At 41.3% G+C, this 20,627-nt stretch overlaps 2 protein-coding genes across 5 annotated transcripts; both read right to left on the bottom strand.

Moving 5' to 3' along the window:
• Positions 1-1,110: 1,110 nt before the first annotated feature.
• patl2 (PAT1 homolog 2) lies at positions 1,111-5,699 on the bottom strand (the record flags this gene model as incomplete). Its single annotated transcript, XM_084078234.1, has 16 exons — positions 1,111-1,144; positions 1,316-1,456; positions 1,560-1,657; positions 1,811-1,951; positions 2,042-2,198; positions 2,411-2,553; positions 2,636-2,683; positions 2,791-2,903; positions 3,001-3,118; positions 3,542-3,665; positions 3,770-3,844; positions 4,126-4,274; positions 4,400-4,471; positions 5,058-5,123; positions 5,229-5,518; positions 5,624-5,699. 16 exons carry the CDS (start codon positions 5,697-5,699, stop codon positions 1,111-1,113), a joined length of 1,845 nt encoding a protein of 614 aa, XP_083934360.1.
• Positions 5,700-7,836: 2,137 nt separating this feature from the next.
• Positions 7,837-20,041, bottom strand: LOC311060401 (transforming growth factor beta-1-induced transcript 1 protein-like). Of its 4 annotated transcripts, none has more exons than XM_084078574.1 (12): positions 19,781-20,041; positions 17,000-17,050; positions 16,325-16,482; positions 15,347-15,411; positions 14,012-14,148; positions 13,618-13,699; positions 12,693-12,777; positions 11,641-11,823; positions 10,685-10,858; positions 10,347-10,428; positions 9,572-9,720; positions 7,837-9,020 (listed from the first exon to the last, which is right to left on the bottom strand). In XM_084078574.1, the coding sequence occupies exons 1-12, from the start codon at positions 19,791-19,793 to the stop codon at positions 8,754-8,756; spliced, it is 1,446 nt and encodes a 481-aa protein (XP_083934700.1). In that variant the 5' UTR covers positions 19,794-20,041; the 3' UTR covers positions 7,837-8,753. The 4 variants fall into 4 exon arrangements, with proteins under 4 accessions (XP_083934700.1, XP_083934702.1, XP_083934703.1 ...); XM_084078576.1 differs by lacking the exon at positions 17,000-17,050 and adding an exon at positions 19,388-19,495 and having other exon boundaries at positions 19,781-20,040; XM_084078577.1 differs by lacking the exon at positions 17,000-17,050 and adding an exon at positions 19,392-19,495 and having other exon boundaries at positions 19,781-20,040.
• Between the last annotated feature and the right edge of the window lie 586 nt (positions 20,042-20,627).

Raw genomic sequence — 20,627 nt, 5'->3', positions numbered from 1 at the left:
TGTCAAGACAAGCTTATTTTTTTAAAGAATTTTATTTCTTATGCTTACGTGCTATACAATAGTGCAAATTAAATACTGTTTCCAAAATAACTCTTAAATAAAACTTTTACAACTGAAACATTTAAAGATTGAAAATACAGCATATTTAGTATGGTAGTATTGTAACCCATATATGCATGCTCAATGCATACATTCTACGTGTTTTTATATAAAGAACCCAAAATTTGCACAGCATTTCAATGTGCCATTTCATAAATTAATTACAATAATGAACATAGCTGTACACTCATACATTACTATACAATCCTCCATCACCCCATCAGTCTCCAAAGTCTTTGATCAAAAATAGTGTATGCAGTGACAACAGGCATCTCAGTCTACAACAATACTTTTTTGCTCTAAATGTCTGACAGTTGGCCTGATAACAATGCACTGACTTGAGGTAGTGGTGCCATCTAGGTTATAAATGGTACGTTGGAACTCTGATGAATCCATCAGCTCTACCTACTGGCCATTCCACCAACTACACTGTTTGACAAATTTACATGGGAGAAGGTGGTAGCACTTTGTCTGAGGGTTCCAAACAAAATCAACTTGCATTGCTACATCTACTGGGTCCAAGAGTTCAAAACTTTTAATCCCTATCCGGGTGAAACAGATTTGGAGTTTTGGTTTTAAAGATATGAGATTAATTTATTATTGACATAATGTTTGCAGAGATAATTCTATGATCACAAATCGTGTATCAAAGTGATCCCAATGCTGTTTTTTTGTTTTGAACTACCCAAAATGTATATCTGATCTACTCAGACAAGAATTTCGAACTCTTGGGCCCTGGGGACCAGAGGGAGGAGAGTAAAAGACAAGACAAAGGAAATACAAAGAGGAAACAGTTTTGAGAGTGCAGAGAAAAAAATAATAAGTGAGGGTGAGGGAGAAAAAAAAAGGGGGAATAGCAATCAGTGTGTTTTTAAACACAAACTACACAGTACAACACATAACTAGACAGTTATAATGAATACTGGGCTATGCTTGTACTCCTTTCACTGCAGTCTACTGCTCACCACATCCTTGTCACTGGCTGAAGAACTGATTCAGCCTGTCCCAAGTTCATGATGCAAGAGCTAGGAATCCTGTAGCAGATCTAGATAAAGAGAACAAATTAAATAAATATCCATTCTTATGAAAACACACAATTAAATTTGTTGATTTAAAGTGATTAGCAGGTACAATAATGTTACATTTGTTAATAGCACTTTACAGACCAAGTCTTATGATTTTATTAAAAACACCTATCAGTGTGTGAAGGACTCACTCTATGTTGCTCTTCAGCTGGTGAACAGTACGCTTGTCCAGGTAACGACAGAAGAGAGTGAGCAGGTTAGGCGGCATGAAGAGGGGCTCTACCAAGGAACACTGGGATAGCTGTCCTGCCACCTGGAAAATTGTATCCGTCCTGAAGAAGCACAAAGGACAGCAGATTTACTCCAACGGCATGTTAAAAACGACAGAAATATAAAATATAGGTCCTATGGGAATATTAGATTGAAAATTCTCACCAGGTCTCAAAGTCACCAATGCTGGGCTCCAGTGGAGCGCCTGAGGAGAGCAGCCTTTCTCCTTGGGACAGGAGGGCGTAAAGCAAAGACAGCCCAAACTAAAAAGAGACAAAAAACACAGGGAAAGGGGAGGGGTAGGAAGAAACACTGATTCAGTCCAAAAAGACAGACCCCCACCAAGTTTGAAGTTGCTGAGTAAAGTGTCCAACAAAAAAGTGAATGAAAGCAAAGCAGCTATAGGAAGGACAGACCTTGTTTTGACATGCTAGCGTCAGGCACTCGTATGTTGTTAGAGACTCTGATATTGTCAGAATCTTGAGGACCCCAACGAGCTGGCTGAAGGTCAGGCCTCCAATCACAATCCGAAGAGGTGGGAAGAGAACCGGAAGAGACTGAGAAGTAGGGATGGAAGACATCTTATACCTAAGATCCACTTAAACAGCTCTGCATTTCACAAAAAGGATTCATCATAGATCCCTCACCTCATCTGTATCTCTGGCCATCAGTGTATGCAAATGAGAGCTCACTGCCCGCAGCGCAAGAAGAGTGGAATCATGGTCCAAAAATGTAATAAGTCTGGCCAGCAGTTTCTTGCCTTTGGAGATCAGTAGACAAGGCAGGAACTCTTCACCCAACTCTCTGCAGTGGAGATTTTCGAAAATCATTACTCTGGCTGTCAGTAGCACTAAGGACTACGTCCCAAAAGGTCATTTGGCCACCACCTTCAATAATATGGTTACCTATGTTACTTTCATTTTAGCAATCATTGTCTGTTCGTCAAGTTCATAAATGATCTCGTTTTGGACAAGTGTGTCAAAATCAATTTCTTAAGAGTGCTGTGGAGTACTCACGGAGTATCAGGGTCTTTTAGCTCCGAGTAGATGTGCTTCACCTTTCTCTGAGTATTCTCTCTCTGCCTCGTTTCCTCTGCCTCCGTCAACACAGAGGTCTTCACCCTCTCTGCGTCCTCTACTTCCAACAGCACTATGAACAGCTGCAGGACAGGTATGATACATACAGTATGACACCTACTTTTTGGAGTCACAAACAAGACGTGCGACTAGAAACCATTTTACCTTTTCAATTTTGTTGAGGAGGTCTAATCTCTGCTGTCTGGTGTCTTTCTGTTCCTGTTATGAATAAATACAAATTTCTGATTACAGAGGAAAGCAAAGCCTCATTAAAAATTGTCAGAGGACGTCTTAAATTATTATTTAAATCACACCATCACCTCGTTTGGAACCTTGTGTGGAACTTTAGCAGCGTGGACGGCGCCAATGGCACGTCGAGGCGAGTAGCACGTGGACACCGCAACCTGACCTAAGGAACCTTCAATATGCACAACTGGAAGAACAGATTAAACCCTAAATGTGTGAAAACACTTGCAAATGAGAGGACAGGTTTGGTTTATTAACATAAGACGGGTGAATAAGTCATAAACCTGGTGTATAAGTGTCTGGTTTTGTGATGTATGGTGTGGTGAGCTTGGGCAGTTCCTTTTTGGTCCTGATGCCCAGCTCCTCTTCAGCGAGTTTAGCTTCTAATCGCCGATAGTACTCCTAGCGTTGAATAAGTGAAATGGTCAAATTATTACAAATCACTTTAACTGATGACACATAGTCTTAATGCCTGATTTGCACCCTGTGTCGCACACCACAAATAGCATATCGCCAAGCTCACACCGAGTCGCAGCGGCTATTTTCGGTGGGTGACACCAGCGTGCAACCAAGTATAAGGTGACAGTCCCAATGCACGACTGAAACAAACCAGTCTAGTTCACTTCCATTCAATGTGAGCAAAGGGGCAAAAGCAAAATCATAAGTGAAAGCACAGAGGACACTCCATGACTTTGCTCACGTAGGATGGAAGTGAACGGGAGGCGTCCGTTTCAGATACTTGTGTGATTGTGCCCAAGGTGACACCGGGTTCAACATTCAAAGGCACAATAGAGCCAAGCTTGGATATCAGTGATGCTAGAGTACCTGGTAGTAATAGTCCTCACGGTACGGGTTCTCACTTTGTAGCTGAATCATTTGGAGCCTGATGATCCACTCCTTTTCTTTGGCTGTCATGAGATCACAGTAAGGATCCCAACGCTCTGGTTTCCTACAAAGGGGTGACGCGCTTCATTTAGTAGAGGCATTAATAGTTTGTGATTTTAATATGAAAGAAAGAAAGCAAAGCCTAGTGTAGTGCCAAGCACTGCCAACCGTTGTATTGTCCGAAATTTCTGAATAATTTGTCGCTTGTGTTGTGGGTGGAGCTGGGTAACAGGTCCGGGATAACTGTGGGTTAGACAGGGACAAATGACAACTCTTAACAATGTATGTGTACATTGTCTGCTTCAGTTTGAATATCACAGCATGTTCTGTGAAACTAAGCATTATCAAACTATCAGGTAACTTCAGGTACAATATCCTTGGAGGTCGACTATTGAGTTACCCCATTTCATACTTCGAACAACGTGTTGCTCGATTATCTTTTGATGAATTAAGTCTTTATGCATGTAAAAAGGTCTAGTCCTCATCACATATCACTCCACATCAGTCATGAAGCATAGACAGACCTGAAACGCTGCACTGGGTTAGATGAAGGACTGTACACAGGGGACGGTCTAGGAGAGTTGGTTCCGAAGCGAAGCTGCATTATCTTGGGGGCCATTGAGTGATGGGAGGGGGAACATGGACGCCCTAATGGAAACCTAAAGCCCCCTGTCTGATTCTACAGAAGAACACAGCTCAGTGAGTAAAAGAAAAAACAACATGTAATGAATTTACACTTTGAGCACTTAGGAAAAAAACAATTAATTTATATCTCTCTACTGCATTATAAGAGGCCACCTGATCGTAATGCTGCCGTGGGGTCAGAGGTTGACGGGAGAGAAGGGGGGATTGTGGCATTACGGTATTCATCTGCAAAAACAATAAAGATAGTTGTACTTGGCCAAATTTTAATACAATGAAATGGGCAAAATAATCACTTAATTGTGCACCTGAGGAGTGCCTCGCGGGGCAAACGATCTGTTATAGTAGGGTCTTCTGGGGGATCCTCTCCTGCCTCTGAAGGAAGGGAAGGGGTATGGAGGCTCTACTAGGAACTTGGAGGATGGATGATGACCTCTGCCATCATGACCATCAATCATATACACTATAGCATTATCCTAAAACACACAAAGGATATGATGACTGTTTAGTAAACTCAGTGAAATGCAGAATATATTTTCTCAGCAACTAACCTGTAGAATTGATCCAGAGGTTTTTCTTGTCCTTCTGTAAGATGGTGACATCCACTATTAAGATGAAAAGGAAGCAATTTAGTCAGGGCGGCAGGCAAAATCCCACAGTGGATATTATCAATTTTACCCTGCCTGGCGTAAATAGAGATCTACAAGCTAACAACATATTGCAATGCGATGCATTGTGAGCTTCTAGAGATTACGATATAAGGCTTTTCAAAAATAAAAAATGATGTCTGTTAAACTTCGAAATAGAAACTTACATCATTTTCATCCCAACCACTCCAGGACAGAGCAGTTCCACATTCAACTATGGAACTGTCAAGACTCTTAAAAGAGAAAGTAGAATGAAAATCAGCAGTCCAAGACGAGGACAACCTGCCATGCAGTGAGGTCTGGGGAATAGCTTCCAGATCTAAATGTGTTTGTTTTACCTTGATGCTTGGTCGCCCCTCCACTGTCCTCATCACAGCTGGGTCTTCAAACATCTGTGGCTTGCGTTGCCCTCCCCTTTGTCCCCTTGGACCCCTCCCTCTGCCACGCTGCCCAGCGGGGCAGGTGGGCACATACTGTGGTCTGTGCTGCTTGGGAGGGGAGGGTGAGAGGGAACGCGGGGTGGGAGGAAGGGAGATGTGCGGGACTGGGGGGACTGGAGGCGTTTCTCCAAACTGGAGGAGAGGTCTGCTGGAATCGCCTCCCGTCACCGTGTCCTCAGAATCCAGATCTAGACACAGTCAGAACAGTACATTTTCCCATTTTATTTTTTGACAGTATGGCCTCGGGCCAAGTTTCTTTGTTTCATCATCCAGGACATACAAATCTTACATACCCATCCCAAATGTCTCTTCATTGTAGAGATCGATCATCTCGTCCTCCTCGGCCATCTGCTGTAGCTCACAATCCATGTCATTGTCTCCTTCATTCCACGGATCTCCCTTCTCTGGCCACTGTGGCGGGGAGACCTCATTTTCAGTCTCCATAAGACAATGAAAGACAAAGAGTTCAGATCACAATAACAATAAAAAACATATAAATGTAGGAAGGAATTACAAGACAAACATGTAGTTGTAGGCTACACTAGCAGACCGATATTTTCCTAAAATGTATTATAGACAGATCTATCTTTGAAATTAAAACTTTAGGCTGTAGTGCATTCGTTTAATTTTAAATCATGAACGTAGCCTACATTAGTCATAGCCCTATCAGATTATTATAATTTTTACATATTAATAAAAATAGGTCTGCACTCTGCAAGCACCAAAATCTACACAGGCCGAAATAAAAGCTGCAGATCTGTTACACGGCCAGATCTACAAGCTCACAAGGCATGGCCTGTCGTGAGTTTGTAGATCTGGACGCGTAACACCGCCGCACGAGGAAGTATAAAAAGTCAGGCTTCTTTTTTTTGCGCTTTATTGATATTTCCCCCCACTTGGGTCCACTCCTCCTGACTGCAGTGGTTCTCAATCTGTGGGTCGGGACCCCACATGTAAAGTGACTATTTAATGACTTTTTAGCCATGGTTCACATGACGCTTGTATGACAGTCATGTTTCAGGGCTAATGACTTTTAAGACCTTTTAAATACCTAAACAAATTATGAAATGAAAACTGCATCAAAATTAGCCTAATCAACAAACTATACTATAAAAACCGGTCAAACATTGTCAAATAATAAAAGAGGCAAACATTTTGAAAATAGCTGATCTACAAGCTCACTACGCCTCCAACGCCTATATAGGCGTTGTGATTTTCACACAAAAAAAACCCGACTCAAACTAAACATAATGCCTACAAAAAAAGTGCGTGACATGGTGGGAGGTTTGTCTCCAGTTCAAATATGATTATCTTGGGGGGGGGGGGGGTTCACGGCCCAGAGATTCACAGACAAAACAAAAACTGTACAACTTACTTCTTCTGAGCCACTCAGTGGCGTGTTCGGCAAAATCGTGTCACACATGCTGAGACTCTTTCGACAAACTGCTGTCTCTGGTGTCAGCATGGGAGTCAGACGCACGGGGTCGCTCATTAGCTTAATTAATGAACACGCCTGTGACGTAAGGAGGGGGCGTGGTCCCAACGGAGAGCCAAAGCAAGCGCACCTTGCAGCTCACCTACCTACTCAACCCCTGCTCACCCTCAAGTACTCAAGTACCAGTGGTGGAAAGTAACTGTCTACTGTAAGTACATTTACTTAAGTACTGTACTTAAGTACAATTTAGAGTTATTTTTTACTTTCTTCAGTATTTCCAATTTTCAATACTTTTACTTCTATTCCACTACATCTCAGAGGTACTTTTTACTCCACTACAATTATTTGACAGCTTTAGTTACGAGATACTTTGCAGATTTAGATTATTATCACAAAACATATAACCACTTCAGCCATATGTATTTTGGCCATTTGAAAATAGCAGATCTACAAACTCACAATGCATCGTGACTCGCGATGCATTGTGAACTTGTAAATCAGATCTTGTGTGCTATTTTCAGAGTCAAAATAGGCTAATATATTTGTCTTGGAAATGTAGTAGAGTGAAAGTCATAAGTATCCTAAAATACAAATAGGCTACTCAAGTAAAGTACAGATACAATTTTTATTTTTTACTTAAAGTGGCACTATGTAACATTTTTTTAATTAATACATTTCTATTTTGTCCGATCTGTATGGTAGAGTATGTTAATACAATATAACTTCTACAATTGAGGTGGTTGTCTTCTATTGAGACATTGAGATTGTGTCAAAGGTCAAGTCTCACCTAGACACAGGATCTGACACAAATTTTGACCTGGTGGTCAAGATTCAATTAATCCGCTGAGCAAGCAGGTATGCTCTATTAGCTCAATGGTAAAAATGGCAGCACTTGCGCAGGAAACCGGTTTCAAATCAAGGTCGAAGAGAAAAGTTACATATAGTGCAGCTAGTACTCAAGTAACTGTAGCCTAATTAGTTACTTCCCACCACTGATAAGGAGTTTTGATTGCACTTGGTTCATTCACCTCCTGTGCACTGAACAGAGTAATAGTCGTTTATTGTGTTCTTTGGTATCATTATTATAATTTTTAATAAATGCATAGAACAATGGTGAAAATATGATGCAAAATCTTTGGCACTGTAACAAATACGTGATAGCTTAGCTGGTACACAAAACAGCGGACAGCACATCATACCTATATAAATGCAATAGCAGTGACACTGGTACTTTTTGCAATGTAAAGCAAATATATTAAACATTTTCCCTTGCACCACAGTACAAGTCCTTCATTGAAACAATACTTTAGCTCTCAACCAGATTCTTTTTTTCTATTTACCTTTTCTCAAAAACAAAAACAAAAATCAGTGGTAAATATTCAATTTGAATCAATACAGTATGTAAAAGATTTACATACATCAGCATGACATCATATGGCAATTTTACAAAACATCAATATCATGGTTTTCTTTCATTCATTTTGTCTTTCACTCTGAACTACTTTATGGTTGGCTAATCTCATGTGCACATATTACCGCCAGTCCAACTGCAGTCCACGTTTTTCCTCCACATCAAATACAATTTTGACAACTTAAGCCCTATTTTACATTTAGCCGTGGCAAAAAATACCGGAAATTGCCGATGTACAAACTCACAACACGTCGAGATGCAACGTGTTGTGAGCCTGTAGATCTGATATGTTTTTTTTTCTTATTTATAGACAATTTTTAAAAATTGTTTAAAATCTTTGACAAAAATGTAATGCCCCAAATAGGGACGCCAGGTTGAAAGTGGTTAATGCTATTCATTTTCCCTCTCCATTCCCTTTCTTCAATCTAGTATTCTTAAAACCCCAGAAAGAGACCAGCTCCACAATCATTTCTTCTTGTTAACACAAAACAGACTGATAGAGAACTTAAAGAGTCATGTAGCTTCACATGGTGACCTATGGAGGGGGCACTCAGATGACAGCATCTTGGTTTGGTCCTCAGCCGAACAGTTTGATGAAACATGGGTGGCAGTAGGGCTTGTTTTCCTGCTCCTTGAAACAGCCCTTGCTCAGGGGCTTGAGACAGAAGTGGCACACCAGGTGATGGGGGTGGAACTTGGCGCCCATGGCGGTCACGCATCGGCCCAGGATCGGCTGCTGGCAGGCCTGGCACACGCTGCCGCGCGACTGGTGGTAGTGGACCTCGCAGAGCGGCTGGCCCTCGTGTTCGAAGAAGCTGCCGTTGACGAAGGGGCTGTAGCACTCCTGGGGAAGGAGGGAAGAAAGAGCAAGTGAGATTCAGCCAAAGTGAAGCCTAGTTTATACTTTGTCGCGTGACACGTTTGTACGACCAAGTATGAATTTGGCTTAAAAGACAACAACTTGTGAAATATTGGAGTTAATATAGTGAAACATTCAACATGACATATTGATATTACTGTCACATTGTCATCTAAGAAAGAGCATGACTAAAACAGGCACTAAAGCATGTGGCATGGCCTGTGAGAGCTTTAACTATTCACGCCTTATACTATCGTACGATGAAAATAGCTGCCTATAGCAACACTGGCATACGGCATGTATAAGTTAAGCATTTTAGCATTTTAGTTAAGCATTTTAGTGTTAATTTAACACTGAGGATTTTACAGAGTAGAATGGGGTCCCATAGATATAAATTGTATCAAACGGCGGTCCGAGGTCTAATGCAAACTGGGGGTCCTTGAAATGAAAAAGGGTGAGAATCACTGACTTATGTGACACTTTTAGAAATGAGTGACACACAGTGACACACAGCATAAACACCAACAGAGGCTTACTCTGCAGACAAAGCACTGCGGGTGCCAGAGGGCATTGAGAGCTGAGATGTAGTTTTCCAGGATGGGCTGGCTGCACCCTTGGCAACGGGATGCGAAGAGGGTCAAAAAGCACTGCTGACAGTACTGCTGCCCCTCGCGATCATGGAAACCTAAAGGACATGATGTCACGCTTTGAAACAGGTCACCATTGGTCACATATGTGTATGATATAAGACATAAAAGACAGTATAAAGATGACTTCACATTCCACCTGGCCCTCTGCACCTGGGCTGGTTAGGTGTGCATAGTGTAGGACAGGCCAACAGTAAGTAGGTGAAAATGTAGGTGTAGGTATCGAGTGCATTCTATCACCAATAGAAATGGCATATAAATAGACTATATATCATATTATTGGAGAGTACAGAAGGGAGAATAGTAGACTTTTAGGCATAGTTTACAGTGTACCATGTTATGCACATGAATGAGTATGTCATATTTTCACACAACTATATTGCTTATAAACACAAGATCTACTCAAATGCAAGGAAGATATTATAATGTTGAATACGTGTCTATTCTCCTTTATATCAAGTATTGAAGAATCACATATTCTGTCCATATTTGGCCAATTCACCCCACCTTATAGCTAACAACTAATAATGACAAACTGAGGTTATGTATGTTGGCTGGTGGGGTGTTTTTGAGGGCTATGTGGAGCGTTGATCATTCTGCAGCCTCTTGTTCATGGCTTTGTGTGTGTTGGAGTACCCCACACAGGATGTGTACTGGCCATTACCTTCCTCTCCAAACGCCCGGCTGCACTTGACGCAAGAGAAACACTCTGGGTGCCAATTCTTGTCCAGGGCGGTGACCATTTTCTGAATGACAGGAAAAAAGTAGTTTTACAGTTTCAGGTGGGACAGCGGTGTTATAAGGGCTGTTCATGTAAGCTGACACTTTGGCTTAACTTATACTCCATCGTACAAATGATTGTCGTCACAATGTGACGCAACATTTGCTTGACAATCAGTTCTTGTCAGCTAGCGACACCATCGTACTACACATTATAAATTAGGTGAAATAACAGACACACATTCACATACTGTGATCAACTCAACTTAGTATTCAACTCACATTGAGTATAGGCTTGTTGCATTGTGAACAGTGTGGGGAATAGAGGGTGAAGTAGTCAGACTCGCAGTACGGCCTCCCGTCTTTCTCAAAGAAGTTCCGGCTGCCCAGCTCTGTCTCGCACTCGGTGCACACAAAATGTTCCGGATGCCATACCTTCCCCAGGGCAGTCACCACCTGGAAATGAACGCATGAAAAGCTCGTTTAGCATGTTTGGATACTCTGCCTAATGGTTAGGATGCGTACACGCAGAGGAAAAATGTCACCTATGTGATGTACAATGACAAAAATAGATAGAGTGGGGACTAAATTATTATATGATGGATTTCATGGCCCACATTCACTCCATTACAGGTCCATTTAGTTACATTTGTACAAACTCAGAATTAAATCAACACAGAGGATTTTACTGTGTGGCTATTGGTTTTAATGCTGAATATAAATTGCTTCTTGTGAGAAAGAGTTTTTTGGGGCGGTGTAACCGCCCCCTATAAGTGAGGTTTGGACACTGACCAATCCTGCACCGTGATTGGCCAATAGTCTACAACGCAGTCTACAACGCTAACCCTTCCACAGTCAATGCAAATCTATACTTTTGCAAAGTCAGCCAATCACATTACAGCTAGTGTCATCACCACTAGCTATAATGTGATTGGCTGACTTTGCAAATTCAGGACTGTGATTGGCTAGCGAAACACATGACACATGTGCAGCCCTATGAATAGCAGTATGGACTTTAAAAAATACATTTATGTTTTTTTTAAGTGAGTCATGTTGTGATGACCACACACCGCCCACTTCACACTGGGTGTGATTTTTTTTACAGCTTTTTGTCCCACATCACAAGACAACTTTCTACTGTCAAGGTCTATCTGGTATAAACTGTATAAACAGTTTTCTCAGAGGAGCTCATTGCTAAGGCAGAAAACGTTGCACCATTCCTGTGCAGAACAACTCACCTGCCCTACTACTGGCTTCTGACAGGCTGAACAGTTGCCCTTAGAGGACGTTTGAACTCCTTGTCTGCTCAGGTCCGATTGGAGGAGGCCCAGCATGCTGTCCAATGAGCCTCCGGATGAGGCTTGCGGGGGTGCAGCTGGCTGCTGTGGTACCATGACAACTGGGATGACAGGTGCAGCTGGCTAGTAAAGGGAAATGGAAGGACACACACACACACACACACACACACACACACACACACACACACACACACACACACACACACACACACACACACACACACACACACACACACACACACACACACACACACAGTGGGATTACAAGACGCTATTGGTCAGCATGGACCTAGTCCAAAAGGTGCTGTCCTGAAAATGGCTATCAGACCTGTGACGTCTTGATGTGAGATTGTGTGTGATACACTGGTGTTGGGCAGTGACCATATCCAGACAGAGGGGAAAGAAAGGAAGAGAGAATGTATGTAATAATCAATGAGTCATAGCAAAAAGAAATTAGCTTTTCATCAGCAACATGCTGAAAGGCATGCCAAAGAATAGAAACAGATTAGTTAGAACATCATTCCCAACCCCAAGCTACTGGACTTCACACCTTCTGAACTCACAGTCAGTTAAACTAATAATGATAGAATTACATATTTCACCCACATAACATACCAAATATTGATTTATTAGCAATCCAAAGCAAAGGTTTGTTAGTTATTTAGCTATCTGATGCCATTTTTGCATTTGTTTTGTTACAACTAAAATTCATGTTCAGGACATTTCTGGAGACAGATGTATTAGCTCATGCATGAACTCAGCAAAGTGCACATGAACAAAGTGAATGTAATTATGAATCCACCATGAAACGATGTGAGCCCAGTGGAAGCCTGCGACAGCTGTGAATAAACGGTGAATGCCAGCATGCCCTGGCACTCACATTGAGAGCAACTGTTGCAAAGAACACGAAACCTTTTAAGATCACCAGTTTAGCAAACCACCACGTTTCTTAAAATGCTGCATTTACATGCAGTACTTGGTGAAATGCTTACTGTGCTCTGGACTCTAAAGTCAGACAGAGAGGCCATGAGTTTGTCCAGTTCCAATGTGGCTGAAGTGGCGGAAGGCTTTGCTGAACTGGAATACAAGAGACAATATTTGTGTTGACTACTGCCACAAACACAATGCATACAGAGTTCAATCCAGCGATTCATGTATGGTACATTATTTATTATAATGACTGTATACAGTAGTCAGCAACGTTGAATGTGCTATAAATCATGTAACTTAAATAATCTTACTTAAACTTAAAAGATTTCTATTGACCGTGGACAATGCCATCATTATTTCTCATGCTGACCACCCTAAACACATTTCCTTCTTATGATGTGGGCATTACTTTGGTCGATATAGTAATTAAAAAAATATATAGGCCTATTATTATTTATGGTGCTGTGCTTTTAGCCAAAACCTTGTTTAAGTCCTATTTTATACTAAGTATAGCAATGTATGTTGTTCTACCAACTGACAACATGTCTCGTGATGTGATGCATTGTGAGCTTGAAGCTCTGCTATTTTTGCTATATTTGAAAAACTTTGAAAATATTCACCAATAACGACATGCCCAGAATAGGCTACACCAGTTTTTTCACTTGAATTATAAATCATTCATTCTTTAAACAATAACACCACTGTCCTGAATGTTCCAACCTTTATGAACTTCCTGTTTGACACTGTTGCCCTGGGAAACGTCATAAACCATGAGAGAAACATCTCTTGGTTTGCTAACTAACTAGCCTACAGAAAAATATCCATACAATGTTTTTATTCATTACAATTAGTAGCGGTATTATTCTTGTTAAAAGCAGCTGACAGGATGACGGGAAAGGATCAAACACAACAACACAACCTTTATGTGCATTTCGTTTTCATATCACTGAATGAAACAGGTGAAACAGCAGGGAATGGAGTGAGTACCTGGGTGAAGGTGATGTATTCTTGTCCTTCATCTTGTCCCGGTCATCTTTCTTAGTGGTGGGGAACTGAGCAAGGATCTCATCTGACAACACAAAGACATCCACCTCCCAGTTACACACAGGGCTGCATAAATACACAGAAAACACTTATTGACACGCACAAGTGCGCAATCTCACACACGCACGCACGCACACACACACACACACACACACACACACACACACACACACACACACAAACACACACACACACACACACACACACACACACACACACACACACACACACACACACACACACACACACACACACACACACACACACACACACACACACACACACACACACGACCACACTCACACACACACACACACACACGTACGTGCACACCAACCTGTGATATTGAACTGGGTTGCGTTCAGCTCCTGTAACAGGTGGTCCAGTTCACTAAGACCTCCACCCAGCAGTGAGGAAGAGGAGAAGGCTGGAGGAGGGTCTGCTGTGCGGGGAGATCGGGGCTTACACACCGTGCTAGAAGACGTACAGGGGTAGACGTAAAGAGTGAGGAAGGTGTTAGCGAGAGCTATAGAGTGAGGAAAGTGTTAATGAATGCAAGGCTGACTTAGCGCCCAGAGAGACAATGCAGTTACTGAAGGGACAGGTTGAATTCCTTGCAACAGGCGAGATCTTTCCATCAACAACTGTATGTGTCCTGCAGCAGCAGGAGCAGTACTCTTTAGTTACCAAAACTTGCTCACTTAATCTTATCTTATCTTATCTTATCTTATCAGGGTTATAATCACTCCTGATGAAGGCAGCTTAGCTGCTGAAAAAACATCTTTTAAAAAAATCGGAGCTACGGGTAAGCGGGCGGCTACATCTATTATTTTCATCCAAAATAGTGACCACAAGATGGATGTACGCGAGATTTATGCTCCCTAGTAGCTTATTCAGCAGCCAAATCTGCCTGTGGGAAAAGCGCTGTACAGTGCAGACATTAACATCACAGCAACAATGTTCGATTAATCTCAGCCAAGAGCCTGTACAGTACAGCATGTTGCTGTTTATTGGGCAGGCAGATCTCCAAAAACGATTTGGACAGCTTCTAATGCTGTCTGACACGTCTTCTGTTGTTGCCGTTGTCAGAAAACATCTCTCTAACCACATGAACCCTAGCGTCCCTATTCTGGGGCGAGCATTAAGCAAAAATAGTAGATCTATAATCCCACACACCGTTGTGAGCTTGTAGATCGGCTATTTTTGGCAAAGGAAAGAGTGTTGAGTGAAAAAAGGAGCTGACCAAGTAGACTCCTGGGGGACTCTGGTCAAGAAAGTATATATGGTTTAAGTGGTTAAAGGACGTCTGGTTGCCTGTCAATATCACTATTTATTCATTTATTGTCATCACTATTCCTATTAAGCACTGAGATTAGAGGACCTCAGAGATTTTTTTGGGACATTTCTCACGGAGTTAAATCATTGATATTTGTTGATAGTTGATGCGGTAATACTACAATGCTATAGTATAGACAGAGATGGAGTGATACTGTACATAAAGAAGAACCGCTAACTGGCAGAGCATAGAGTTTCATGCTATCTTCCCAGTTCCACTCACAAGTTGAACAACCAGAAGGAATGGCTCATTCGTTCATTGGAACGCCAACGTCAAGTTAGACACACCAATAAAATTCATAATTAATAAGATATTGTAATTTAGGGATGAGGGTACCTGTATAGTTGTTTGTCTGGGTTGGAGTTCTGAGAGGCATTGGACTTCATGGCAGCAGAAACAGTCTGAAAGAAGACGAAAATAAATACTTAATTGAATACACCCCAAGTCCAACAGAATGTTTATGTGTTTCCTATAAGCCTAGGACAGTATGTTATCAATTAGAGCATATTAATAATATTTGTTTCTCAACATTAACATCCAGATACCTCTGGAACTCAATTTCTGAACGATAGAAACTTGAACTATAGATACAAATCCTGTAAAGGCTTCATAGAAAGTCAAAGAAAACACTTGAGTGTGTAAAATGAAATGAATTAGAGTTATTCAAAACTAGGAGTGGTTTTGATACCAATCTTTAATGTTCTAATCTAGTACAAGTCTGTCAGTCTAAGTTCAAAAATAAATTGCATGGGCATGAATCTGATATTAACATTACATTTCTGGGAGACATTCTGTAGTAATTAACAGCCACTAATGTATAGGTGGCTTCAGTTCCATACCCAGCGAGTGGAAGATACTGTAAGTGACTGAACATCCTGATTTACAACATTAGAGATGATGATGTGCTACAATTACTTGAACCTAATTTCTTTATAGAATATGATGTTCATTTTGTCATACGTTGTATGATGAACATGCTGTGTGCAAAGTCATTGGCTAATATTTCAAGCTGCCACTACAAATTAACCGATAACAGGCTGATATTGACCGGGGCTGGAACAAATATTATCTGTCATAAATCAACCTTGCCTGCCAGTTATGTTGTAGTAGACTCTGCAATTCTTGTACTTATGCAAACTTTGTTCTTATGTGAAGTTTGACCCTAATAATAACAACATGAATCGTATAGATAATCTGAATAGCTTAATGACAACTGTGTAGTTATTTAAGATCAAAAGAAAAATGTGTCCGTATGTGATGGTATTAAGTAAAAAAATAAATAAGATAAAAAATCCCTTGCTATTGGTCACTTACCTGCTGAGGGGTGTAGGCGGGTGGTGGTGGCCTGTCTTGTTCAGGGTCCTGGGAGACAGCTGTGAGGGCTTCAGAGGCGGGCGGAGGATCAGAGGTAAGCAGGACAGGGCACCTGGCTAAAGGAGAACTGGTGTTCTCCAGGTCTGCCAGGAGGGCATCTAGAGAGAGAGAGAGAGAGAGAGAGAGAGAGAGAGAGAGAGAGAGAGAGAGATGGACAGACAGATACGGTAGGGACAGAGAAAGACGTGACCATGAAAAACATAAGAAGATGGATGGACAAAGAAAGACACCAAATATAGGTAGAGAGACAGACAAAAGACAGAGAAAGAGAGACATAGAAACAGACAGAACAAAGCATTAGAGGAAAATATTGCAACAGGAACGGTGAAATAGTGGAATGTGTTTATGTTGATGAGTTTAGATTCACATTGGTTTGTGTTGGCAATTAAAGATAATGTCCTACTCTGTGGTGTAGAATGTCAGTATTTACAATGGGTTACAATTGACATTCAAGTAAAAAAACAAAAAACAAATGCAAGCACAAACATGGAAGTGAAGATCATGCAAGTCAGATTGAGGGTCAAACAAATGGAATGATAGGACATCACTGAGTCAAGAACAAAACACACACTGACACACAGACATTGAAGGTGAAACACACAGACAATTACGTACCAAACACAACAATACGAGGACTGAGAGGGTAGTTAAGTGGATCAGGCACTCCTAAGGGGAGACAGACAGCCTCAGTGACCGATAACATAGTAGCAAATCAGCCCACACACAATCAGACTGACATAACGTGAAGGACACAGAGAGACAGGCCAAACAGAGAGACCTGAGACACTGAATGGCCAAAGGACAGGAGAGACAAACTGACCTCATAGAGAGAACAGCTCAATGACTCGACATATTCAAGTTATTAGAACACAAACATTTCAGTAGACATGCCAGTATGAAAAGGAAGGCGAGGAGGAAGAGTGTTTGGAAACTGATATCAAAATTCATTACCCCACCCCCTTTTAACTGTGACAACTCTTATGTCTTATGTAAATATGCGTGCCTTCTTTTGCCCATTTGATCCAACACTGCTGCCATAGGATAAGATATTGTATCTGCACATTGCACCTGCACATGTTTGACACTGCTGTAAAAATAAACTATTGTACCTGTTTAAGACAAGAACCTAACCCTAATCTTATTTCTATAACAGACAGTATTTTTTATCCTTTTTTATTATTATTATTATTATGTTATTATCACAGTTCTGTGGAACAAGTCCCACCAACATTCCACTGCTTGTACTTGCATAAGTTAGTGAGTGACAAATAAAACCCTTCTAGATTCTTGATTCACTTCTGTCCCCGACTGGACTCCTGTGGTAAACCTTACAGCTGCATGCATGCCATTACTCTAGAAATGTGTCTTTTAACTGTGATTAAAACCCTAGCCAAAATGTGCTGAGTGATGTCTGAACTTGGATTAATGCAATTGATGAATTGATAGATTATAATAGATGAGAGAGCAGGCAGATGTTTCTATTTGATTTTCCATCCTATTTTAAGTGCTTTAAATAGGCTAGGAATGTGCTGAAGTTAATCTTCATTTGGTGTTATTAGACAACATGTTTGAACTTGACTGGACTTCCGCTCTGCTGACCATGACGATTGGCCCTGGTGAGCTCTAGACATATTATAACCTACACGACTGTTAGCGGAGCTGTGTTTAGTCACTCTTGTCACTGATGATTCAGACTTCTGGTACGACCAAGTGGTGGGAATACATAGCCTACATCTTAACACCCCCCCCCCCCTTCTCTCTCTCTCTCTCTCTCTCTCACACACACACACACACACACACACACACACACACACACACACACACACACACACACACACACACACACACACACACACACACACACACACACACTAGACTGGACTGCTCATATAAGGAGCTGAACCTCACTCAATGGGAATTATGACCATATTTAGAGCTGCCCGTCGACTTGTTTGTCTTGGGCAGATGTTTCTCCAACAAGTGGTCTCTCTCACTGAAAGCCTCCCCTAATCTGACAAAGACAAACTTACAAGAGGGGTGGACAACAGCATAAACAGCCAGTCTTAAACATGGCCACTTTCTGGGAACACTCAGCTTTTAGTCGCCCCGGCAACTGGTTGTGTGTGTGCAATCCAATCCAGATGTGCCCGAGTCAACGTGTCGACTACATCATCCAACCATTCCTCCTCACAATGCTTGTTAAGCATAAAACCCCAGTTCTGAATCTGAACTGCAGTATGTGTTGTTAAGAGAAAGGCTCCTACAACATACAGCAAATGTTTTGTTCTCTCTCGAAGCACAAACCCTTCCATTTCATTGAACTGTGTGGCTTTTTGGAAATAGCAGCGTGGCCCTGTGCTATTTCAGGCCTTTTCCAACAGAGCTATTCCCATACTGAAACAACAGCGAGCTCAACACTTCTTGGAAGGAAGAACGTGGGAATGTAGCCTAAACTACAACTCATTCTTTCTTCGTCTTCTGTTTCAAGAGACATTTGTAAGATGAATACATTCAATCTTGTTCCCTGGTGGAAGTCACACTCCTTCTTAGATGTCCTCCAGCGTTAAGAATGAAAGATACATTGATGAACATTACGTGGCTTTGGCTTTCTCTCTCTATTACAGAGACTTGTCGATACAAATGGACGAGAGAAGGCCTGCGAGGAGCTCCTGAAATCTAATTTGCAATAATTGATTGAATTTGCAGTGGATCCAGGAAACACTCAATGCTGGCAGATATATACTACAGCTAGAGTATTCTGTTCCCTGGTGTGTGTGTGTGTGTGTGTGTGTGTGTGTGTGTGTGTGTGTGTGTGTGTGTGTGTGTGTGTGTGTGTGTGCGTGTGTTGGGGGGGGGGGGGGGGGGGGCTGGGAAAGGTAACATAAACATATCATCAGGTGAATTCATCTTTCATAAATCCCAGTGGCTTGGAGCATGGTGTAGTAGAGAAAATAGGTGCATCACGTAGTGTTATCAGCGTAGTATAGTAGTAGAGTAAATTACCTACTGTATACTTTGCCCAGATGATTCCATTTTTTCCAACTACATATATACTACAGTACACTAATTAACACCTGAAGCTAAGGTGAAAGGTATGGTGTCATTGCTCATCTGGGGTAGAGAGGGAAAAAATAATGCCATAGAGTGAATCTTATTTTTCCCCCATTGATTGAAATGGTTGAACACAATCACTCACTCGATACACTGAAAACTAATATTCCACTCAAGTAGTACAGCCACTATTTATTTACAGATGTCATATTGAAATAAGCAAATTATGGCAAATAAGACATATTGTTTTTACTTTAGCTTTGCGTGGACAGACACTCCACCCCTTTTCGAAGACACATCAACATGTTACAATGTTTCCAATGAGGAACATTTTGTAATACATACCCAGATCGTCCATGATCAAGTCTCAAAGGTTTTTTTCCCCCCTCTCGATCTGAATAATGACAAGCATTAGCTTGTTAAGGATGTGTTTAAAGCCGGTTGATCAAAGTCCTTCATGCCAAGATGGATCGTCTCAGTAACGGCCGCTATTGTCTGCCCGCCTTGGCCCCGAATAACTTCTTGGATTCCGTTATCCGCCAAACGAGAAGGGCGTCCCGTTCCTTTCCCCCCCTCCTGACTCTTCCTGTGCATTGCCTTTACCAGCCACTGCCACTACCACCAGTGTTGCCAGATTTATGAGAAATAAGCAACCAGGTCTATGATAACAAGCCCCAAAGCAGTGTTAATTTTGACAGCAAATTCTGGTTTAGTCTTAGTCGTTTAGTTTTAATCTTATTTTGGTCATCTGAAATTGTTTAGTCGACTAAATATCAAAATATGTTTAGTCTTTTGGTCTTAGTCAATACAATTAACACTGAATGGTACCTAAATACCAGTGTTAATTTTGACAGCAAATTCTGATTTAGTCGGTCTTTAGTCTTTAGTCTTAGTCGACTAAATATCAAAATATTTTTAGTCTTGTCTAAAAATATTAGACCAAAACATAGTTTGTCTTAGTCAATCAAATGAACTCTGACCCAAAGAAGCAACTAGGACATGTCACATGAGCACTTTACATTGGCTATTTGAAAATAACCGATATACAAGCTCACAACGTATTGATGTTGTGAGCTTGTAGATCAGCTATTTTCAAAAGAATCTTTGAAACATTTTTGACAAATGTGGAACATTTTAACAACACAAATCTGGTACACAACCAACTGGCACAAAATATGTTCAGTCCGCAGAC

The sequence above is a fragment of the Gymnoscopelus microlampas genome (genome assembly GCF_963454915.1).
Source record: "Gymnoscopelus microlampas genome assembly, chromosome: 14".
NCBI lineage: Eukaryota > Metazoa > Chordata > Actinopteri > Myctophiformes > Myctophidae > Gymnoscopelus > Gymnoscopelus microlampas.
This window is presented reverse-complemented; position numbering and strand designations above follow the sequence as displayed.